Source organism: Rhinopithecus bieti, unplaced genomic scaffold, assembly GCF_001698545.2.
Source record: "Rhinopithecus bieti isolate Rb0 unplaced genomic scaffold, ASM169854v2 scaffold_50384, whole genome shotgun sequence".
Taxonomy (NCBI): domain Eukaryota; kingdom Metazoa; phylum Chordata; class Mammalia; order Primates; family Cercopithecidae; genus Rhinopithecus; species Rhinopithecus bieti.
In genome coordinates this window covers 757,717-783,388 of record NW_016820218.1, presented here as the reverse complement: position 1 = coordinate 783,388, position 25,672 = coordinate 757,717, and the positions used below count along the sequence as shown (strand labels likewise).

Sequence of the window (25,672 nt, the reverse complement as noted above, 5' to 3'; positions counted from 1 at the left end):
AGGAAAAAGGAAAGAAATTTCAGCCATTACCGAAACCCAGTGTTAGTGGTATGCAGAAACGAGAAAAGGGAACATGTAGGTATTTTTTATTGTCTATACTCATCCAGTCTAAAGAAGAACACAAGTACTGTCTCTGTGTTCTCTTACATACTTACATATGTAAAAGTTACATTGTTATTTAAGTAAAAGCATATTAACCAAAAAACACCTATAAAATATCTCCATTCAGAAGATTATCTAAAAGCAAGCAAGCAAGCAAGCATCAAATAATCTAAGTAGATGGAATTAGTAGCAGGTAAATCCCCACAGGCCACTGAATTGTCTGAGAACACACACAGGAAGAATCAATCATTGAAAATGAAAGTAAGACTAATTCTCAAGAGCACAGTGATGATTGGGCTGTTTTCATAATTAGAAACATTAATCAAGTCATCTTTGAAACTTTCAGGTCCTAATAAGCCAATAATACTTTCCTTTTATTTTTCCAGTGGTAAAAACATTTAACATCAGATTTACCCTCTTAGCAAACTTTTAAGTATATAATACAATATCATTAACAATAGGCAAAATGTCATACAGCAGGTCTCCAGAACTTACTCATCTTGCATAACTTTACTGATCGACTGACTGCAGACAAGGGCAGGATGACATCTTGCATCACTGACTGGGATTTTCTTTAGTTAACTTCTTAAAGCACTGAATTCACTTAGACTTTTAGAGCCCATGGTATACTCATGTATACTGCACTGTGTTTTTATGCAATACAGAAAAGGGCATGCCATGGAATAATTCTAAGAACTGGAGAATGCTATGCAAACTGAAGATGAAAGCTTTCTTCTACATATTTGTTTACTCTGATGGTATTTCAATAAGTGATGTGAAACTCTAAGGGCCATCTGTGGCAGGAAGAGCTCAAAGCTAAATTCTTGAGGTTCTTACAATTACTTCACTTCCTAACCATCTCAGATCATGTGACTCAAGAATGTGCAAGCATAAGACTGTATCAAGTATTATAAGAATGTTACAATTGTATGCCATGTAAGAATTACTCCCTGAAGACCAGGAATGGGCTGGCTTCACTTATCACATTACTCCTTGTTCCTTAGGATTAGTAGTTAAGTACTTACATGTTACGCAGTGTTTGTTGTTATTCAATAGAAAACTAACATATACAAAACAGACATACCTTGACTGTGTCTATTGAATCAAAAATTTGAATAGGAATATATAGGTGTAAAATGTTAACTGGACTGTTGTTAAACAGGTCCCTCCTAAATAACGACCCAAATGTTCATGGTGACACAATACACACCAAATTTCAAATTCCTAAATGTTAAAAAAAGCATGTTATTTAAAAAGAATTAAGATATTCTTTGTAATTTGGTTCTTTTTAAAAAAAAAAAAAAGGACAGGAGATAGGCTTATTACAATTTTCTAGCCCATGTTTGCTCAAGGCAAATATTCCTGAACCCACAATGGAGTTCAACCTCTGCTTTACCAACTCATCTGATGGGAACACAAACAAACAACTCCTGTCTTCAATGGTTCTCTAGCATAATCCAAGGGCAGACCACAGCACTTCCGTGGGAAAACCACTGCAAAACTGTGCCTTAACACTTGTATTCTACTCACAGGTTTAAAACTGTTTAAAAAAAAAAAAAAGAAAAGAAAAAAAAAGAAAAAAAAGCCTGGCCCATTTATTGAAGTCTTTGAGAAAATGTAGGTTTAAAATTTTGTTTGATTTGATTACAAAATATATGGTTTCAAAACCAGTATCACTTATTCATACACAAACGACCAGAGGATCAAACAAAACAATAAATGTTTAGACATTTTCTGTTGATAGTGGAATCTGGGTAAATTTTTTTCTCTTAATTTTCAGCATTTTTCAAAATTGTCTTTTCTGTGCAAATATAGCTTTGATATCTCTTTTTAACATAATGTAAATGAAACCTTTCCTTGAGCCAGAGGTTGTAATCTGTAAATAATTAAAGAATAATAGATAGATACCTGCAGAACCAGTTATTTTCACTTTTCCTTAACCAGCATCTGGGTCTCTGCAGCCCCAGGTCAACGGCCCGTGCCCCTGCTCAGAGCAGACAGCATCTCCGGCTTTGGCCATGACATACAAGGAGAGATCACAGCCGAAATGGAACGGGTCAGTGTCAGGTTAAGAAGCCAGGACTCTGAACTGGTTGAAGACCTGTAGCTCAGCAGGCTCTCCACACCATCATGCCTGCCTGCTCTCTGATCCCTATTCCAGGCTTACTTAATTTCCACCCAACCACTAGGCATCCACTTTTCCTCATGTCAGGCAGGGGACACACAGGGCACTGAGAGTCCCAGTTCCAAATAGCCCTGCCTCAGTCAGCCTTGCAGCTTACCCCATTTTTACTTTGAATCCTAAGCTGATAACTTGGTAGCCTTCCTAGGCCTCTGCACTGAATTCTAGGCCCTAGTTTGCTGGCTTTGGCTGGTTCCCAGTTCTTCCAAAACCAGGTATTCTAGCTGCTTCTGGTAGTCCAGAGATCCAGCACCACCTGGGAGACTGACTACTGGAAACACAGAATCTCATGCCCCACTCCAGGCAACTGAATCAGAATCTCCACAGGAACAAGATCCTCAGATGATCTGCATACACTTTAAGGTTTGAAAAGCACTGGTCTAGACGATGAAGGGCCAAGGGCAGGGCCACCCATTGTCTGAATGTTGGCCTTCCTGAGGCTGATCGCCAGGGTAATGGGACCTCCTGATTGAATGCCTGTCTTGGCTGCACTGTTCCACCCTCCAACCATCATCAGAGATGAGCTTTCTAAAGCCCAGACTGATCATGCTTAAAACTCTAACACAAGTCTAAGAGCAGCAGGAACAGCTTCCACAGACCTTGCCCACCTCATCACCCACCAGCCATCACCTTTCACTCTATGCTCCAGCCATGAGAAATGGCCTGTGATCCCTGGAAAGCAGCAGCTACCTAGGATTACATTTTTACTAATGCAAATGTCCCCAGTATATTAACAGTATATATACTGTTTGAAAGAGTTCAAACAGTATCAGAATGAATGCACAAAAATTTTACAACAGGTAAATGACTCTGGGGAAAGGGTCTGGGGTAAAAGGATAACTCTTTTCTTTTCTTTCCCTTTTTTTCCATCTGCCTGTATTAATTTTGCAATTAAATAAAGCACTGCCCTTAGGAGAAAGCTAGGCAGGATCAACCACTGGAGATACATCTAGCTATTTTACTGCTACTATATTAAAAAGAATATAAGACTTCAGAGTGCTCATGTGTCTTTGAAAGTAGTCACTCATAATTTTGGAAACCTGCCGAATAATTCACGTAATTTCAACAGAAAATTATCATAAAAAAGTTACGTCCCTCACAGTTCCTTAAACATATGATTAAAAACATTTTTTTCTCTTAACATGTAAACATGTTAGTTTTTCAAAATCTTAAGCTCTGAACTGTGACATTCTAAGTTTAGATGTTAAAATCTATAGTACTAAATGAAGTCTTTAAGTAGTTTGGCTTACTGATATGATGATGCCCGGCTACTGGAGCCTACTCTTTAATTCAACTAAAACTTATAGAGAACCCATTGAAGGCAATGTGCTGTGTGTGTGTTGTACAGGTGCTTAATTTATGCCTTTTCCAAGCCAATATTTCACTAACCTAGCACCACATTCTACACCACATTTTTATCCACATAAATCTGCATGCTGCAACTATACTTTTCAAAATCATAATTTAAGTTTTAACTTATAAAATTACATGACCACAACCCACATGAACAAAGTAATATCTTATTTTAAATATCAATTACTTAAATAAAGGCTGCCCCAAATTTCCCTACCTGTAGGAAATGATACTCGTTTTGCAAACCTTAAACTTTTTATCTGTTCCCAATTAGGCTTTATTGGAAGCCTAAAAACAAATTAATTATAAATGTTTCTCCAGACACATTGCAGAGCAGGAGTGACTTAGCCTAACAGGTCATCGGTACATGATTTGAAGTGGGTAAAGAAAATTAAAGACAGGTGTTCTCAGAAAACTTATATTTAGATGCTTACATTAAAATTCATTTTACCTCTGTTCTTTTCCATTCTTACATGGGACACTTAGATGTAAGACCTTCGATTCATTTGCTAAAATGACTCAGATAGAACTTCTATCTTTAAAATGTAGTTGCTGCTGAGTTTTAAAAGGGCAAAGAGAAAATACTTGATAAACTAAATCTTAAAAAGAAAGGGCACAGAAAAGAAAAAAAAAAAGTAACGTCTATGATAGTCATGGCCAAAGTTAATCAGACCTCAACTAACACTGGATACTGATTTCCAGTTCCTAAGCTGAATGCAACTCTCTCTTTGACGCCCTACAAAATCTTAAGAGTCGAACCAAAGAGTGAATAGCTAGGTTTTAAGGTATAGACATTTGATTTCATTCACTCTTGGAATATTTTATGTCTTTAAAACTAAATTGGACAATAAATTCTCAGATTTCATATTTTGGATGTTTTTTAAGGAAATAAAATATTAACATACCTGTTTGGTAGATTATTGTTTTTACAAGTAGATTTAAAACCAAGGCAAATACAAAAACATATGAAAAGATGCTTGATATCACTAATCATTAGGGAAATGCAAATCAATACCAAAATTAGATATCATGTCATACCCATTAAGATGGCTACCATTAAAAAAAATAAATAGCAAGTGTTGGCAAGGATGTGGAGAAACTGGAACCCTTGTGCACAGTTTGTAGGCACGTGAAGTCGTATAGCTACAGTGGAAAACAGTGTGACAGTTCTGTAAAAAATCAAAAATAGAATTACCATAGGATCCAGCAATTCCACTTCTGCATATATATGCAAACAAAAAATAAAAGCAGAGTCTCAAAAGAGATATTTGTACACTATGTTCACAGTAGTATTATTCACAATTGCAGCAACAGTGGAAGCAACCCATTCATGCATGGATGAATGAATGGGTAAACAAAATGTGGTCTATATGTACCACAGAGTATTATCGACCTCAAAAGGAAGAAAATCCTGATACACACCACAACTTGGATGAACCTTTAAGACATTATGCTAAGTAAAATAAGTCAATCACAAAATGACAAATACCGTATGATTCCACTTACATGAGGCACTTAGGAGAGTTAAAATCACAGAGACAGAAAGTAGAATGGTGGCTGTCAGTGGCAGGAAAGAGGGTGGAATGGGGAATCATTGTTTAATGGGTAGAGAGTTTTAGTTTTAAAAGATGAAAAGAACTAGGGACATGGATGGTGCCGATAGTTACACAACATTATGAATGTGTTTAATTCCACTGAACTGTGTTCTTAAAAATGGTTAAGGTAGTAAAATTTATGTTCTACGTATTTTACCACAATAAAATCTTATGAAATTGATAGGAAAAAGATGAGGCAAGTACATTTGTAAGGAAAACAGAAAGCTTGGATCAATTCCTATATATAAAGCAAATAATATTTCATGTATAATCTTCATCCCAGATGGTAGGAAAAGATCACTGTAAAACTAACCAGTACCCTTAAGCACCACAGGCACATGTCATTTCCAAAGCTTATGAGATTGTAAGTAACCAGAACCACTTGACAAGATACCTGAATAAATGAAGCGAAGGATGTCTGATAAACAAGAACAGAAGAGGGCGTCTTTAACAATGACTCGTAATGGTGGGTTGCCTGAAGATTCCTGGCTAGCACCTGGAAATGCAGTATCTCTGTTTATAGCAAAGAGATCCTGGGTAGTTCGGATGATACTGGAATCTTGAATGTCAGTGGGACTCTTCACATTGAAAAGCAGCATGAAAACATGGCTTACAGCGCAGAGAACAATCTTGTGGGCCTCTACAACTTCCTTTAAATTGGGGTTGTAAAATACCACATCCACACACTGGCAGCAGAACAGCAAGTTATTTAAGTCAGAGTTATAATGTGACGCTTCAGCCTTTAAGACAGGCATTTTTTCTGTTTTGAAAAAGAAAATAAAAATAATAAACTCCTTTCAGGTTTACAGACCCAATAATCTCATGTTTACTTTAAATACAATTGTATAATATTTTAAAAGATTATTAGGTTAAACCATAAGAAACAGCCAATATTTAACCATTCTTTGATGCACAAAAACAGCAAATTTGTACAGCTTAACCTAATTTATAAACACATATAAACTAATTATTCAGGAACTATAGAATTTTATAACACAGACACACAAATACTATGTTTATTTACATTTTATAGAGTAAATGGAAAACCTACTAATGACATATGAAGCAATAAAATAACATTTCTTCTTACTTGTGTGTCCCAAAATAAAACAAACCACCAAATACCGAACTTGAGTATTTCATAGTCATCACTCTTTACTTCTACCTGATTTTAAAAGTTCAGAGTACTGAATAAGTTCCGAAGAACCCAACCTCACATCTGAAGTCCTTTTCCTCTTGGGACCAGAAGCAGAGGTAGAGGGCTGAGCTGTTAAAATTCTGCAACTTCTCAAAGTCAAGGCTCACTGTCTTGAACGCTATTGTTGGAAAACATTTTGACCCCTTTATTTGGATTCCAAAACTGGTACTTTTCCTTCTAGTAAAATGCTTCAGCAAAAGTGCTGACCCAGCTCCCTAATTTCTAATAGAGGATAACCTTCAGTATACTAGTTTGATCACCAATAGAGATGAGCCCTCAATCAACTCAGAATACCTACACTCCAGGCCCTCTCCACCGATCCTAACTGTAAAACATCTGCCTATATCACTTAGTGCCCCCACATGAAGACCCACACAAGAGATTTCTTTTTTGTTTTTTTTGAGACAGAGTCTCACTGGAGTGCAGTGGTATGATCTCGGCTCACTGTAACCTCTGCCTCCCCAGTTCACGCAGTTCTCCTGCCTCAGCCTCCCGAGTAGCTGGGACTACAGGCGTCACCATCACGCCCGGCTAATTTTTGTATTTTTAGTAGAAACAGGGTTTCACCATGTTGGCCAGGCTGGTCTGGAACTTCTGACCCCTGCTGATCTGCCCACTTTAGCCTCCCAAAGTGCTGGGATTATAGGCATGAGCCACCACGCCTGGGCCCAGATATTTCTTTTAGAGCTAAATGACATTAATGTTTTCCTTTCTCCGAGGATGTAGTATGTTTTGTCTTCTTGATTAATGAGAACTAAGAACTATCTACATTATTTATCTGGTCATTTCCCACTCATTTTCTAATCCAGAAAGGATTTAATGCCCAAGGGTTTGCAACCTAATAGACCATGTCTCCCCTTTCCCTTTGCACACCAGGAAATTCAAAGCCAAATGTGTATCATTTAGATTTATATGTGGTCTATACAGCTGCACTTTTTTAAAGAGATGAGGTCTCTTAAATTCCAAAGGATATTGATCCAATAAAGTGCTATGTTACTATTTCTATTATAAAATCATGCAGAAAATTCTGATAACAGTTGATATAATTTATTTTTAAGTTTATTTGCCCTGAACTTTGTATTAAAAATACTTTCAAACATTCAAAAAAGTTGAAAGAACGATGCAATGAACACACATATACCCTTCACATATATCCATCACCTGGATTTTGCAATTATTAACATTTTATTTTCCCCTTATCTCTAGAAAGACAGAAAGACACACACATGCAAACACACACACACACACACACACACACACACAGCTACACAGCTGAAATATTTAAAAGTTCCAGTCATCAGGATGCTTCGGCTCTAAAATACTTTCACCTTCATCTCCTGGGAATAGGAACATTCTCCTATTCATCACAATACCATTATGATACATAAGAAAACTAACAGTAATTACATGATATAATCTAATTTCCAGTCTGTATTAAAATTAACCCATGTTGCAGGAGCATCTTCTAGATATTTTTATTGAACCAGTATCCAATCAAGGTTCATGCATTGCATTTAGTAGTTATTTAGCATTAGACTTTAATCTAGAACAGCTCTCCACCCACGACACATATTATTTTTAGAATCTATAGGCTCATTTTTTAAAGCAGTATTTCTCAAAATGTGATTCAAGTACCAATCTGCTTCTGCATCATCTGGGAAGTTGATTAATGTAGATTCTAGGCCCTATCCAAGGTTGACAGAATCAGAATGTCAGGTAAGCTCTGAGCATGCTCAAGTTTGAGAACAATTGCTCTAAGACCTGTGAGAAAGGATCTGTAATGAATGTCCAATGAATGTGTACACATTGGCTAAGAAATGCACCTGGTTGTTCAAGTTGAGGTGGTCTAATTCCATGAAACGAGTTGCTCATTTTTCTTTTCTTCATTTTTTCACTTGTCTTCTGATTTAAGGCTTGAATCATAAAATACTCCAACTAAAACAGGAATCAAATTTTAATTGAAGATCCAACAAAACTATATATCCAACATGAAAATTTGTATCCGAAGTCAACTGTCAAACGTTTTAAATGTCAGTACCATGTATATGTATGCATTAGCAAACACATATAAACAATTTTTTTATTTAAAAAAATGAATCTAGTGGAGCAGATTGTGCCTTCTCTGAACATAAATAAACTATCCACTCAAGAAGGAGCTGTTATTAATCATTCTGCCACAAAGACACATGCACTGTTCACAGCAGCAAAGACACAGAATCAACCTAAATGTCCATCAACAATAGACTGGATAAAGAAAACATGGTGCATACACACGATGGAATACTACGCAGACATAAAAAGAATGAAATGATGTCCTTTGCAGCAAAATGGATGGAGCCAGAGGCCATTATCCTAAACGAACTAACAGACACAAGAAACCAAATACCACATGTTCTCACTTGTAAGTGGGAGCTAAACATTGAGTACCTATGGACACAAAGAAGTGACGAGCAGACACCAGGGCCTACTTGAGAGGGTGGTAGGAGGAGGGTTAGGATCAGAAAACTACCTACCATGTACTATGCTTATTACCTAGTTGGTGGAATAATCTGAACACCAAACTCCTGTGACACACAATTTATCTATATAACAAACATATGCCCCTGAATCTAAGTTCTTTTTTTCTTAAAAGAAGGAATTGTTGGTTCCCTTTTTTAAATTTTATGTGTATATATATATATATATATACACACACACACATATATATATATACACACACATATATATATATTTTAATTTTAGAAATGGAGTATCGCTATGTTGCTCAACCTAGACTCAAACTCCTGGACTCAAGGGATCCTTCCGCCTCAGCCTTCCAAGTCACTGGGATTATAAGCGCATGCCATCCCACGCAGCTACTCTCTTGAATACTCAAGAAACTCAATCTCTACAATTGTGACGCTACTAATAATTTTCTCAGTGGGCAACCACCACAGTTAATATTAGTGAAACTCAAAGCAGGAACAGATCTGCCTCTGTGTCTACAGACGTTCCCATGAGCAGGAAACCTTACTTTCTTCTCTTGAACAAATTTCTTTAAAATCTGTCCTTCACAAATTAAAAATCTCACTCAGGTGCATTTACATAGCTTCAGGCCTGTGCCCTAGCTTGCAAGGCCTGGGACAGAAGTCCAAAAGGAGGCCCACCCACCACATACCTAAATATTTAAATGCTGTAAATAAAGAAAACAAACCGTAATATATATAAGATATTCCATACTTCTGCTTTGACAAATACATCATCATAAAAGCCTTGCAGACAAGATTTATATTTAAATTCTCAGATTCTTCAGAGGTTCATACAGCAAAAGGAGAACTGGTCCCTAATTCCTGAGCCCTAAGACCACCCATTCTCTTCTCACCTCCTGCTCTAACTCATGCTTTAAAGAGCTCTGTGCACAGATGTGGACATCCAAGCTCTGTCCACCGCCCCCTCCCCCATTCCCTATAAAGACTCACCACTGGGTCACTGGACAGGCCTAGGGGTGCATATACCAGCCATGTGGTCCACCATCAGGAGGACTGTCCCAGGAAAATGGCCTGCACAGGTCGAAATAGGCCTAAGACCAGTGGCCAGAGAATTCTGGGGTACTGGGTTTGGGAGCATAGTCCTAGCACTACTCCACAGACCCTTCTGTGTGGATGGAAATGTTCTGTAATATATGCATTATATAATACAGTAGCCACTAGCCACATGTAGCCATAGAGTACCTAAAATATGGTTCATATGCTTGAAGAACTGAATTTTACTTGGTTTTATTTTATTTCAATTCACTTATATATAAATAGCCACATGTAGCCAGTGGCTGCCATACTGGACACGCAGGTCTAGAAAGGAATGAAGTCCACCAGCTCCAGGTGGGCACAACCCTTGGCTCCACTGACTTGTACCCTGTGGGGAAGGGTGCGACTGGAGGACGGACAGATGGAGCTCTCTAAAGCTGGAAGGCAGGCGGCTTTCTCTCTGGCCTAGGTCTAAGGGTAGTACTGCAGAGCTCTTCAACCTTGACCCTTAAATGCAGATTTTCAATGCTCCTTTTATTCTAACATCATCTCCATCCATATGCTTGCCAATGCCATTCTATTTTACACTTGAGATCCCAGTTGTACTTTACTAGAAAGTAAAGCATCTAAAGAGAGATCATTCTGATCTTGTTTCCATATTCCCATCAGGTCTTAAGTTAAGGAAAAAAGAAACTGCCATGTCTTTCTCCCAACCTTGGCCACATCAATCCTCATTATACCTCTAACCCTAATTGCAACATTAGATATTAGGAAGAAAGAGAAAAAAGGAGCCAGAAGAAGAGAAAGAGAGGAGAGAAAATGGGAGTGGGAAGGTGGAAAGAGTGATCCTGGGAATTTCAGGTTCAGGATCCTGGAACAGGGAGCAAGGAGTCCTGTGGCTTCCATGGGAACGGCCTCCCCTCAACAAATAAACCAAATCTAATACATGAAACTATCTGACAAATGAACCTTCACAACAAGCAAAACCAAACCATCGTTTTGCTCTCCAGCTCCCCAGGTATTTTAGGAAATGTACCATTCTTAGCCAAATTAAGATTTTTAAAAAGCCACTAGAATATAATCTGCTTGACAGGAAGATTAAATCTCTCTTATCCACCTTTCTACTCACTGCTCATCACTATAAATGAATGCAACAAAAGTTTCTCACAGCCATTGATAATATCAATATTGTGAGTATATCTTCCTTAACATTGTAATATTAATGTTTCTTTATATCATTGGGTAAATAAAAGCCATTTATATTTGATGGAAATTAGCAGCATTTATATTTGGTCTTTATTTTACCCATTTACACAAATTACACTTCTGTAGTCATCTGTGGAACCTCAACATTTCAACATGAATTTACATAATGACTACTGGGGCATATTGGAAAGAGTACATGGTGAAGAGCTAGGGAACTGATGAGGGATGCCAAAGTGCTCCTGCGTAAAGCAGGTTTTCTTTGCTTTTAACTTCTCATCCATGTATATCAGATTTGTCTGTTGAGAGGAGTTGCTTCTTAGAGGTTTGGAAATGTAGTTTCTATGTCAGCAAATTCTTAAATGATACAACTCCACAGTATTCTCCAAGGACGTTACAGTCCTAATACTATATGGGAATTGCTGTGTGTTAAGATCAGTATCAAAATGACTGCAGAACCCAATATGCACCACTGCAACCAAGCAAGCAGACTTGCTCCCACATACCCAACAAGTAGCTATTTGTGTAAGTAGCTCCTCTGAATCTGTTTGAGCTACAACAAAATTAGGAGTATATAAAATTTTGCCAAAGCACACACAGAGGAAGAAAAATTATTTTTTTCAACTAGTAGATGGAAATGAAAGAGAACTTTCAGGGCCTGCTGGCTTAGGCGGCCAGGCTCATTCAGCTGTATAAAGATGACTATTAAAACTGGCATCACAGGTTTGGGTAAGTAAACATGCTTTTGATACACACAACAAAGATTACTAAAGATCACCAAATGAAAAATTCCAAAATACCATATTAGATAATAGAAAAGGTTTCATTTGGAGAAAAAAATAAAATTATAATTTTATTCTGATAAAACCTCTGCCACTCACTCTCATTTTATTTCTCCAGGTTAAGTAAGACAAACCATGCTTTTAAATCTGAAGTTCTAACTGATGTTCTAGAAAATACCTAATGAGCCAACCTGACAAATAACTTTATACTTAATAGGAATTTCCACTTACCACTCCTCCAAAATATTTTCCTATGTAGAAGTCATCAAGGCTGTGGAGTTCAAGATAGGTCGCTCCTAGTTCTTTCGCAAGTTGGATCCCTTCGGTTGTACTAACACAGCTCCCTCTGTCTGAGGTACACAGTGGGCATGTACAAGGTAATTCTTCTGAGAAAACGAATTTTAAAACCAAGAGTTTTGGAATTAACAGGAAAAAAAATGGTACACAGACAATCTGAACATTAAACAACAAACTAAGAGCTCATACCACAGCCACAGTTCAAAAGCCTTCAGTATATCCACTACCCACTAAACCCTGAATAAAAAGTGTCAATGACCATAGGAAGGTCCCTAAATAAACAAGCAGTCACTGCAAGAATAATAAATAGCATTTTAGAAAATAGAAGAATTTAAAAGTAGGTGAATGGATATTAACAAATAACCAGTACTCGTGGGCCTGCTTCTTTTTACACAACCTTGACATCCTGAATATCAATATTTCTAGGCCAGTAGAAAAGAAGATAAATGTAACAACTTGATTGCCATGGAGAGCATAGAAAACAGTGGATTTGCTTTTTTAATATAATAAACTTTAAATCTATTTACGAAGTTTGAGTAAACCTTATACTTCTATTGTAACAGAACCTTCAATCTGACCTGATTTTCCAGGCAACAAAATTGTCACTCTCTTTGTAAACTTCATATGAAGTACATTCCTATTAATTCAGACATTTTCATCATTAAACTCTAAAGCATTCAACTTCAATCATTCTTTATCTTTTCCTTTAAGATTAAAACTGAAGGAATAAAAGTATTAACTCAAAAAATGAAATGTCCCAAGATTCACAGTTGTATCATGTATACATCTATGGCTAGGAAGGTGGGAGAACAATCTATCTATTAAGAACATCCCTAGTAAGGCTAAAAATATATGTTTAACTCCATATTTGTCAGCCAGATTTGTTATGTATCGTGACCACAACATCAGATGTGTCACCATTCAAAACGGCTGCCAGATCAAAAGCGAGTACATTCATTTCCAGAAATGCATGTTGTTGTAGATTGGCTTCCCATGGGGAGGAAGACTCTAAGATGAAGAGTGGTGTGGAGAAGGTTAATTGGCGAGTGATCCTGGGAATAACCCTTCTCGGGGGTGAGGAATGCAAGACTGGGTAGAGGGAAAATTGGAATTGCAGTCCTGTTGGAACAGGGACCAAAGCTGATCCTACAGGAGGCTCTGGAGCTTAGATGGTCTTTTAGAGTTGTTCCTCATTTGGGGAGGAGGTAGCTGAGCTGTACTCTATCCCTAAATCGACCAGTAATCAGACAAGGACTAAACCCCTGGAGCAGGCATAACTTGGGCATGGCAGCTCCCATCGGCACAGACTAATGCCTGGAAAGGGGATCACGTGTGCACCACCAGCAGCCAACAAGCCCCAATAACTGAGGCAGTAAGTGCATTGGCCCTGAAAGGACATTTGAGCAACTCCCTATCACATATGCAGCAACTTCCCTATGAATGAACTGCACACAGATGGAGCAGATATATGTAAATATTGGGTATATGCGAATTATATTTAGTGTATATGCATACCATGTATGTAAGAATGCACATAAACATGCACACACACATGCACACAGACACACATGACTTAGATAATTTTAGCTTCACTGAAAGCATTTTGGAGCTCAGAAGCCATATATTCATATTCTCATTTTGCAGAGGAAGAAACTGAGGCTCAGAGAGGTTATGTGACTTTTCCAAGTCTCTTTGTGGCTTAGAGATAAACAATCATAACACTGCTACTTGCTTCACCTGAAAATAAAAGTGACACCAAAAGAAAAAATAAAGATATACTTTTAGTAAAGAATTACTGATTCCAAAGATACAGTGATTTAAACGTTAAACTTGAGTTCTCTAAATTATGCCATAAATTCGAATTTGAGATTTTACTTTTACTTTTTCTAAGATCATCTTAAGTTTGGAGCAAATAAAGTTTTCATACAGAATTTAGCCTATCTTGAAAAATAGTATGTTGGTGTTTAACATTCTTTACAAAGCCTTTGTAAACAGTGCCTTTGGTTTTCTGAAAACAGAGGCCTTCTTATATCTACAAAGGTCTCCTTATGTTGATGGAATGGAGTGGGTAGGCAGATCATCTTATTAAACTTTATTTCTGGACAGAAATCAAGCAGAGACAGGAGTGTTTCAAGTGGAAAATGAAGTGAACATAACGTAAAATAATTTTTAACAATCTTGATTTGAGGGAGAAAATACAACTAATTTCAGGTTTATGCTAGTGTGGTGGGTTTTCCACTGTGCATGGTGGTAAGCAACTTACCTACACAGGTTCCTAGAAAGTGCCCTGTAACTCTTCTACGTCACTGAAGACATTTGTTTTCGTTCACTCACCAGAAAGGAAAAAAATGTCTAGTCATTCTACACCATATTATGCTGTAACTGTGTTGAAACTTAGCTACTTACCCTTTATCTGGATTCTAAAATCTTACTTCTTAAAACCTTCTAGAGAGGCTTTTGTTTCTAAATAGTTACTTTGTGGTTCTCTTTTGAACCATTCCTATATTCTTCAATATCAAGCAGCTATACGATCTAAGATTCCAAGTAGAAGTCTGACTTGTATTGGTTATAGCAGGAGAACCAATTCTGAATTAAATTAATTTAACCATTTAATCAGAAACAAGCAGAGGAACCAAACTAATTTTAAACTGTAGTGCCGCATGGTCATGTGACTGAATCAGTGCTACACTTCTAGCTAACATTATAGTCTTTTTTTCCCTTACATGCTTAAGATGTTATCATAAAATGCTATTTTTTTTTAAAGCAAGCACAATGTAACTCTGACATTCAAATGGGTAACATCTCTTTGAACAGTAGTGGCTTTGAGAACCTGTAAGTTAATTCTTACAACACTGCCACTGCTTGGAAGTTTTAGAAATTCTTTTCAAAAATTCTAGCCTAGTAAAGGACCAGGCTCCACTGGAGTTTCAAAAGTAACTGAAAGGATGACTGTCTTTGGGAGCTTAAAGCTATGCATACATTCTAAGCACATTCTGAAAAAAAAAATCTCTTTTCAAGATAGATTCAATATTTCGTACAAGCTGAAAATTTATTCTGAGCCAAATATGATGAAGATATCCATAGGGTCAAGGTTGTCAAAAAACATGGGTAACAAACGAAAGAAATGAGACTGGACTATATTTGCTGAATTCTTTTTAATTTTAAAAAGAATTTCAAGAAGCTGAGCATGATGGCATGTGCTTAATTCCAGTTACTTGGGAGGCTGAGGTAGGAGGATCTCTTGAGCTCAGAAGTTGGGGGCCAGCTTGGTCAACATTGTGAAATCCCATCTCCATTTTTTTATTTTTTAAATTTTTATGTATTTATTTATTTATTTTGAGATAGGGTCTCACTCTGTCCCCAGGCTGGAGTGCAGTGGTATGATCTCTGGCTCAAGTGATCCTCCCACCTCAGTCTACCTAGCAGCTGGAACTACTGGTGTGCATCACCACACTTGGCTAATTTTCATATTTTTACTAGAGACGGGGTTTCACCATGTTGCCCAGGCTGGTCTAGAACTCTTGATCGCAAGTGATCCTCCCACTTCAGCCTCCCAAAGTGCTGGGACTGCAGGTATGAGTCACCATGGCCAGCCCCATCTCTATTTAAAACAAAAAACAAACAAACAAAAAGGTAAAAAGAATTGCAAGGGAATTATAAGGAGAGTACCCAGCACAGCTTCATGTATTCCAAGGGACGGATGGGGGAAGCCATTAAAGGTCCTTGAGTTGAATAGCCAGATTTAGCTTTGTAATTACTTTATAATTACATCTTGTATGGCAAATTAATTTCATCTTGTTAGTGAAACCGATGTTTTCGCTTACTTAGATCATCCATAAAACCATTCACTCACTGAATAAATGTTTAGTGAGCACCTACCACACATCAAGTACCAAGGATATAAAAATGAAATGATAAAAAAACTCATAGTCAACTGAGACAAGATAGACATGACTGCAAACAGTTATAATATAGCATAATAAGCACTGAAATAAAGGTGTCCAAAGCCACCACAGAACAGAGGAGAGAAAGTTAACTGTCTGGGGGGGATTACGGAAGGCTTCACAGAAAGTGTAATGATTTAAAAGGTAAGTGTGAATTCGCTATGCTGATATGACAGGGGCTGTGTAGAGGGGCACTACAGTTAAGAATACAGCATATACAGAGGACGGGGTGTGAGAAGAAAGGAAAACATTCATTTTCAGTTTCAAGATGGAAAGCTAAGCTCACACTGTGATCTCCCCTCCCTGCCAAATCACAGAGATGATGAAATAAAGGGGGAAGGAGGGAGAGAAGAAAGAAGGAGAGAGGGAGGGGGAAAGGAGTAAGGGAGGAAGAAAGGAAAGAAGGAAGGGGGAGAGAGGATAGATGCATTGTCTCATGCCTGTAATCCTAGCACTTTGGGAGGCTGAGGTAGGTGGATAACTTGAGGTCAGGAGTTTGAGACCAGCCTGGCCAATATGATGAAACTCCATCTCTACTAAAAATACAGAAATTACCCAGGCATGGTGGTTCATACCTATAATTGCAGTTACTTAGGAGGCTGAGGCAGGAGAATCACTTGAACCTGAGAGGTGGAGGTTGCAGTGAGCTGAGATCATGCCACCACACTCCAGTCTGGGCGACAGAGTGACACTCTGTCTCAAAAAAAAAAAAAAAAAAATGGGGGGAGGGGAAGAACAGAGGGAAGGAGGGAAGAGGGGAGGAAAGAAGGAAGGGAGGGAGGGAGAAAGAGAGAGAGGGAAGCAGGAAGGACTGAATAGACAGCAACACTCAAAAACTAGAGGGGAAACCTCATCAGCTCAGAAACTAGCAGTGCCTGAGAGAATGAAGGCAGGCAGCACAGGACAAAAGAGACCTCCTGAAGCTCTGAGTACAGGTTCACACTGCAGCCACATCCATAGCGCTCTCTGCTCAACAATGCGGGGAGCAAGAAGGAGGAGGAGGCCCAAAGGCAAATGACTGGGGATGAGTGGGAGAACCCCCGTGGAAGCAGCCAGGCCTGTTGATCCTGGGTGTTTTCCTACTTACACCCCCATCCCCAGACAGCACTTGGGCAGAGAAAGAGGAAGGCATCAATCCAACAAGGAAAGTCAACTGCAAAGGTAGGCAAATTAAGAATTACCCAATGTTTAAGAAGCATCCATACCATAAAATAAAATCTCATGAAGCAGAATGACTTAAAATGCCGTCTTAAAACCAAACTTAATAGACAAATCAAAATCAAATTATTAAGTATCATTAATTACCCTGAGAGTTTTTTTAAGCAAAAGTTTGCATCCTTAAGACTGGAACAAGAAATTATGAAAACAGCCATTACAGATCTTGTATGGAAAGCTTTTGAAACAAAAAATGTAATAAGGCAGAATAGCAGAACAGACCCAGCAGAACGTGTGAACCAGAAGAAAAGGCCAAGGAAATCTACCATAATGCAACACAAAGAAATAAAGCAATAAGAAATATAAAAGAAAGATAAAAGAAACAGAGAAGAGATCCAGAAGTTTCAACATCAGTCTAACAAGAGTCCCAAAAGAAGAGAATAGAGAAAATGGAGGGATGGTAATATCTGAAGTCACAAAGTTAAGACTTTCCTAGACCTAAATAAAAACATAAAGTTTTCCAAGCAGTTCAGTGTGACTGTTACATAAGACAGGGAATTGTGCCTTGCAAGATTCTAGAAACAGTCAGAGGCTACATCATGAAGGATCTTGTATTTCAGGTAACAATTTTATAAGCAAAAGTTATTGAAATGAGATACAAATACTGAACTGAAATAAGGGTATCGGTGCCCATAATTTAAAGAAAAGGTATAATCCCTGGCTCTAGCCAATTAAAGGGCTTAGAAGTAAAGACACCTAAAGTCATGAGCATCTAAGAGTCCAGACCTTGGTTTCTAAATATCATTGCCCCCTAGAAGGAACCAGAATTCCCTAAAGAAATGGCTGATTCTAGGACTGGGAGAGGCGAAGTCTGAGAGTTGAATATCTTGTGCCAGAAAATAAGGAAGGGGCTAAAAACTGATTAGAGGTAGCTTGAAATGACTACCTCTAGGCAAATATGGAACAATGTGAGCATGTGAAAGAATAATCAGAACAGATTATAAAATACTGAATTTAAAATACAAATCCGTGAATCATGATAATTCTAAGAGAAAAATTTGGGAGCACAGAAAAAGAAAAGCTCCATTTACAGAAGAGTATCAACTAATAAGTGTAGGAGGAATGATAGAAACATCACTCTTTTCCAAGCACATTTATCATAAATGAAGGAATTATGAAACTAAAGGGCCTGGGTTCATTAAAAATGTTAACGTTACAAAAGACACGGTCCCTCCCCGCCAAAAACCATTGGGAGTACTGCTCCAAATTAAAAGAGATTAGAAGGCAGATGTAGTAATGCATGCCGATAATCCTAGCTACTTGGGAGTCTGCGGCAGGGGAATTGCTTAAGCCGGAGTTCCAGACCAGCCTAGGCAACATAGCAAGATCTTGTCTCTAAAAAAAAAAAAAGAAAGAAAAAAAAAAAGAGAATAGAGACATGTAACAACTAAATGCAATGTGTAATTTTTAACTGCATCCTGGATTGGTTAAACAACAACAACAATAAACCCCAGCTCTAACGCACATTATAAAGAAACAACTGGGGAAATGTAAATATGGATTATATCTTAAATAATAGTAAAAATATAATAGTATGTTAGATTTCTTGATTGATGATGAGATAATACATGCTAAAGTAAATACGAATAAAGAAATCTCATAACGTTTACAATTTACTCTCAAACAGTTCAGCCAAAAATAGTGTGTGTGTGTGTGTGTGTGTGTGTGTTTGAGCGTGCGCGCGCTTGCTTATAAAATCTAGGGTTCAATGTCTCATTCTCGTCAACTTTCTTAGGTTTGAAATTTTGCAAAATAAGAGGCAAAGAAGAAAGTTCCTAAAGAATCCCAAGCATTAAGCGCCATGATCTCACTTGTATTCTAGGATGACTATTCTGAGAGAATTTATTTCAGAAAGAGACAAACCAGGAATAGCGCACCAGAGGCCAATTTACCATGAAGCTGATGAAGCTCAAGCTTCAAGGCTCTTTTCTTATGGATCCTTTCCAAGCCCCAGGAAGAACCTAAGCAATATATCTTCACATGGTCATATTCTTTTGTAAAATTTGCAAAATAAGATATTTGGTCAAGACTACTGTCTCTTTCCACTCCAGATCACTTCATCTTGTATCAGGCAGCTCTGGAGTAACTATGGGCATTTTGGGGATGCTGCTAAGGGGAATTTAACTTTAGGCTTAGTTAGCTATTTGTGATTTATAGTCACGTCCATGTATAGTTGAGTGATAACTATCCTAATACATGTATGACTTTCAGAAATGTTTCTGCCACCCACAGTGCACACTTATTTGGTATTATGACAAGAATCCTGAGCTGAAATAGGAATACAACACAAACTCTGGTGCCCAGGACCAGAAAGATGTGGAAAGAGAAGAAATACGCAGAAAGAACTGATTATCATTCTCTTCTCTATATAGAAAATATCACAAAGTGGTTGTATTGGTCCGTTCTCATGCTGCTAGTAAAGACATACCAGAGACTGGGTAATTTATAAAGAAAAGGAGGTTTAACGGACTCATAGTTCCACATGGCTAGGGAGGTCTCACGATCATGGTGGAAGGTGAAGGAGGAGCAAAGTCACATCTTACATGGCAGCAGGCAAAAGAGCATGAGCAGAACTGCCCTTTTATAAAACCATCAGATCTCACAAGACTTATTAACTATCACAAGAACAGCACGGGAAAAACCTGCTCCCATGATTCAACTACCTCCCACCAGGTCCCACCCATGACACATAGGGATTATGACAATTCAGTGTGAGATTTGTGTGGGGACACAGCCATAACCTATCAGTGGTTACCATATGAAGAGATGACCAAAGACTATGGTCACCCAAAAAATATAAGAAAAGTTGAAGAAGTATCAGGCTGTTAAGAAGTTGTGTTGCCAGATGTGATGGCTCATGCCTGTAACCCCAGCACTTTGGGAGGCTGAGGGGGGCAGATGGCTTGAGCCTAGGAGACGGAGACTAGCCTGAGCAACATGGCAGAAATCTGTCTCTACAAAAAAATCGGCCAGGTGTGGTGGCATGTGCCTATAGTCCCTGCTACTTAGGAGGCTGAGGTGAAGGGATCATTCGAGCCCAGGAGGTCGAGGCTGCAGTGAGCTATGATCATGCCACTGTACTCCAGCCTGGGCAACAGAGCGAGACCCTATCTCAAAAATATATACATGTATTTAAAAATGTTTATCATATTCAACAGCTTTTTTAGTTGTAATTTGCTGTGCTTTCACTTATCATTCTAAATATTTACTTTTGTACACATATGTATCTGTTATTTTGTGGGGTTTTTTCCTTACAAAGGACCTCCAAATTGTATAAGTTTGAGGCCCTACAAAATCTGAAACCATCCCTTAAAGAGACCAAAAAGAAGGCCACCATGACAAATAATTAAATGACTAGAATGTGAAATCCAACAGAGATGAAGAGAAAGTAATGAGTTTGAGATTTATTTAAAATACAAAAGCAAAAGGGGTTCTTAATCAACTGGATATGGGGAATTGGGCTGGGTCTAGGATGATTCTTGTTTGGGTGAATGGATAGGATTGGCACCATTCACCAAGACAGGGAATTTGGCCAGAGGAAGATGACGTCTATGGAGATACGTGTCAGGAGTGAGACTAAAGCCAGAGAGACAGACTGAACAGTCATCAGTGTTTATATAGGAGAAGCCAGGGTAACAGATTAGCAGGTTAATGGTTTGGTTGAAGAGTAAGAACAGGTGAAGTCAAAGGATGGAACCCTGAGAAGCAATTCCACGATATGTTGGTGCCGCTGTGTGTGTGGGAGATGGGAGAAAGGTAAAGGAGACAGAGAGTTAGAAGAACCAGGAAAGAAACAGTAGCTTTATTAAATGGAGGGAGAAGTATGTTTCAATAATTTCAATAAGAGATAACTATTATTATCTCTTCAATGAGAGATAATTGTTATTAAAGTGTATTAAATTTGGCTAACAAGGATATAAATGGTGTCTTAGTTCATTTTGTGCTGCTAAAATGGAACACCACAGACTGGGTAATTTCTAAAGAAAAAAAATTTATTTCTCACAGTTCTGGAGGCTGAGATGTCCAACATCAAGGCGCCAGCATCTGGTGAGGCCTTCCTGCAGCATCGTCCCATGGTGGAAGGCAGAAGTACAAGAGAGCTCACAAGACAGAGGGCAGAAGGGGGCCAAACTCATCCTTTTAGCAGGAGCCCACTCCCGTAATAATGAACCCACTCTAGAGATAATAGCATCAATCCATTTACGAGGGCAGAGATCTCTTGCCCTAATTACCTCCTAAAGTCCCACTGCCCAACACTGTGTCCATCACATGAACTTGGGGGAACACATTCAGACCACAGCAACTGGCGACCCTGAGTGAGAACAAACTTGGTGCACTTGTGAAAGTCAAAGTCAGACTGTAGTGGACTGAAGAATGAATAGGAAATGGACTCGGGAAGTGTGGATACCTCTTTTATGAATCATGACCAGAAATAAAAAGAAAGATAAGGAAATAGAGAGGATATGAGGTCACGGGTGGGTCATGCCTGCCTTATTTGTATCTACTAATGCTAAATATATACCCGCCCTCTGACCCAACAATCCCACTCCTGGGTAACCACCTAAGCATCCGCAAAAGAATAGATAAATACATTATGGCATATTCATACAATGGAATAATATACAGTAATAAAAAGAACGAACTACAGATAAACACAACATGGACAAATCTCAAAAGTATTACGCCAACTGAAATTAGCCTGACCTAAGACACCACCACATACTGTATAATTTCATTGGTATCAAGTTCAGAAATAGGTAAAACTAATCTATGTTGTTAGAAGTCAGAATAGCAGTTACCTCTGAGGAGGAGAGTTATTAACTGGGAAGGGCATGAGGGAGCGTTCTCAAGTGCTGCAAATGTTCCATGCCTTGATCTGTGTGGGTTGCACAGCTGTATACATAGGTAACAATGCATTTAGCTGCACTCTAAGATGACCAAATTTTATGTCCTTTACTTTGCAATTTCTCAATTTAAAAGTTTTTAGAATAATGTGTAAAAGTAAAAATTTCAAAATAGCTTTACTTAGGAAATTCCACTAAGAAGATTTGTAAAATACCACCAAATCAAACTGAATCCTGAGTTGGCCCGAAGGTATCTGACAATCATATGCACAGCAGTAATGGCTGAAGCAGCCCAAACCCAGTGAATCTACCAGTCACGGAATAAGCAATCCTTTCTCTTAGGCAGCACTGTCAGTGTTTCCAGCTCACTCATTATTATCTACCTAAAAATCCTGCTCCCAAGTTCACATTTTCATGTGAACAATCTATCCTTCCCAACTGGGTAGACCTTCAGACCATCAAAAAGAGTTTTCTAGGGCTCAGCATCAGCCTAATACCTCTCATATGTCAAAATAACACAATTGCTGACTTCCATCACTACTGTAGAAGAGCCATTTAGAAGACGGATTTGCACCCAGTGGAATCACAGCAGAAGTTCATAATCCTCTCCTTTGTTGCCTTTTTATCGTATCAAATGATGAAGTGATGGCAGCTGGCACTGAACCAAAGTCACTTTGGTTTTCAAAAACAAACCCTATTATTCATTAATAAAATTAGCACTATTTAAAATATACAATATTTGCATGCTCACTATAAAAGAGAATATTAAATACTTACCATTTTGTCTGGTACCAACAGCAGCAATAATTACTGGAACTGAATTTAATGCTCTTTTTATCACTGGAATATAATTATCCTTTACTTCATGGAATGAAAACTTGTCATTAACGTTGTATTTGATCACAATGATGTCAGCGCCCCCAATTAGATTTCGAGAAGTGTACCAATCACTGTCAAATATGTCCTAAACCAAAATGCAAATAGCAATCTTTAGTCTACTTATCTTCCAATCAATGCTGAAATAATTTATGACATTAATTTTTGGAATTCATAAAAAATTATTTTAAAATAAGTAACTACATAAAATTAAAAGTGCTGCAGTCTGCCAACCCTCTTTTTAAAAATGTTTACTTACTCATGTAGCCTGGACAATTATGTAATGGTTAAACAGGAGAACCTGAGAATTCTTGAGAGTCAGAGGAAATAAGCAACCTCTTTCACTATTTGCACTTAAAAATAAGCCCTTTGTTTTAAAATTACACTATATTTTTATCACCTCATAAATTCAAAAGTATAACATTATGGCATTAGATGGAAGAGCAACAGTATGAGTAACGAAGCCTCAAAGGTTTTCCTGTGACCCAGTTAGACACTGCAGGATTTTCAGTGTTTTGAACTGCAATACATTTTAAATTCTGTGAAGTTCCATATACTTTATTCGTATTTTCAAAACTCATGTATACTTTTCAACTTCATCCATCCTTTGGACAGTACTGTATATATAGAGTATGAATGTCGGGTGAGGGAGAAATTCCTTTATAAAAAAGAAATACTGTGTATTACAAGGTGTTAACATGGTAAGGAATATATTTTCAATTCATGTATTTTGCTTACATAAATTAAAAATTCAGGATAAACCCTTCTAGTTCTGAAATATTTACTTTTGTGCTACAGCTAATAACATTTATATTTATTTAGAACTGGGGCCATAAGTAATTTACTACAAACACTATTCCTTAAAAATATAATGTTTTGAAATTTTTTTTTTTTTTTTGAGACAGGGTCTTACACTCTGTTGCCCAGGATGGAGTTCAATGACGTGATCTTGGCTCACTGCAGCCTCCGCCTCCCAGGTTCAAGCAATTCCTGTGCCTCAGCCTCCCGAGTAGCTGGGACTGCATGTGTGCACCACTATTCCAGCTAATTTTTTGTACTTTAGCAGAGATGAGGTTTCAACCATGATGCTCAGGCTGGTCTCGAACTTCTGAGCTCAGGCAATCTGCCCACTTTGATCTCCCAAAGTGGTAGGATTACAGGCATGAGCCACCACGCCTGGCCTGGGTTGATATTTTAAATATAATTTTTCAAAGTTTTTGTATGAATAGTGATGTAAGGAAAATATCTTTAGGTATCTTAATTCCACTACCAAATAAGTACAAGTAGTTTTCTTCTCACATTCTAGTTAACTATTAATCATTTGTCCTTTTATGTGGCCTTTGGTACATACTTCTAGGATGTAATAAAGCTAGATTAAGAAAATAGCTAGGTGTGACTAACAGGTCCAAAATCTGTTGAGCTAAGAAAGTTCAAACTTTGAAATAACGAATCTAAAACAGGGTTAACAGTGTTTGAATCAGCCAACCAAGGTCTATGTGACAGAGCTTTTATCCTACAATGGAACATTCTGGAGGAGTATCACATAGCAATGCCCTTCTGCAGAGAAAGCTTCTTCTCATCAGTGCCTCCCCCAGTTCCCCATACCCTCCCAGCCACTCATTTCCCACAAGTACACTCAGAGTAACAAGAACTGCAGAATTTTTTGTCATGAATACCCTATCAAAACTGGTATGCGTACAGTATTTTTGAAGGAAGGTAAAAGAACCAAAAAAAAAAAAAAAAAAAAAGGCAAACTATGGACCATAAACAACAAAGGCAAGGCTTGAACTTGGTAGAGGGTGCAAGGGGGGAGAAGGGAAGTGGGACACAGTGCAAGAAAATGGGAAAGCTTCCCAGCAGAACTCTCCAAACTGCCAAATCCCAAACCACACAGCTTATTCAGTTCCAAATGCCTCTGTTATAGCGTTCAAGTTCAACGTATACAAGTATAACAGAGTGCATAAGTATAACAAGGAAGACAAACGAGAAAAAAAGCTAAACAAAAGAGGGGCCAATATTAAGCAGCCATTTAACTCTGAGAGAATAAATCAAAAGTAGCTGCTTTTCGAATTCCAAATAGTTCAAAATTCCAGAGTTACTGGAGAAGTATCCGGGGAAGAGGAGGACCTTTAAGGGAAAATGTTATGAAAAAATGGGTCCGGGCATCTTTAACTCTGTGGGATTGAGGATGTGAAGACTATAAATACTTTTATTTGTACTCCAAAGCAGAGCTTCAAACCCTGCAAAGAAAACTGTAAATCTATTGAACTACCTCACTGCTTTTTGTGGAATATTTTTAACAAATAGTAAAAGATATAGAAATGTGAAATGAAATAATAATGTACCACACCAAAAAAACGGATGGGAAAGAGAGAAAGACACACTAAATAATGTGCTACGTCTAATGAATCTGCAGCACATTTGTTTTAAAAGTTCCAAGTATTTAAGGCAAGGATCCAGGGCAAGGCTAAGGATCTATAGACGAGAATTAGGGACGAGAAACACATATATCTCATTTAAACTTCAAGGCAACAACACATCTCTTCTCAAACCATGTCAAAGAGAAAATACTCCAAAG

At 37.9% G+C, this 25,672-nt stretch overlaps 1 protein-coding gene across 3 annotated transcripts in view; it reads right to left on the bottom strand.

Moving 5' to 3' along the window:
- The window catches only part of RHOBTB3 (Rho related BTB domain containing 3), a 77,855-nt gene that overhangs the window by 35,428 nt on the left and 16,755 nt on the right, over positions 1–25,672 (bottom strand). For 2 of the 3 annotated variants that reach the window (XM_017859663.1, XM_017859664.1), the window contains exons 3-6: positions 22,996–23,182; positions 12,150–12,304; positions 8,254–8,365; positions 5,627–5,992 (exon numbers count right to left, since the gene is read on the bottom strand). In XM_017859663.1, coding sequence (XP_017715152.1) covers positions 5,627–5,992; positions 8,254–8,365; positions 12,150–12,304; positions 22,996–23,182 — 820 coding nt within the window. The remainder of the gene's footprint in view (positions 1–5,626; positions 5,993–8,253; positions 8,366–12,149; positions 12,305–22,995; positions 23,183–25,672) is intronic. The other variant, XM_017859665.1, reaches the window with a different exon arrangement.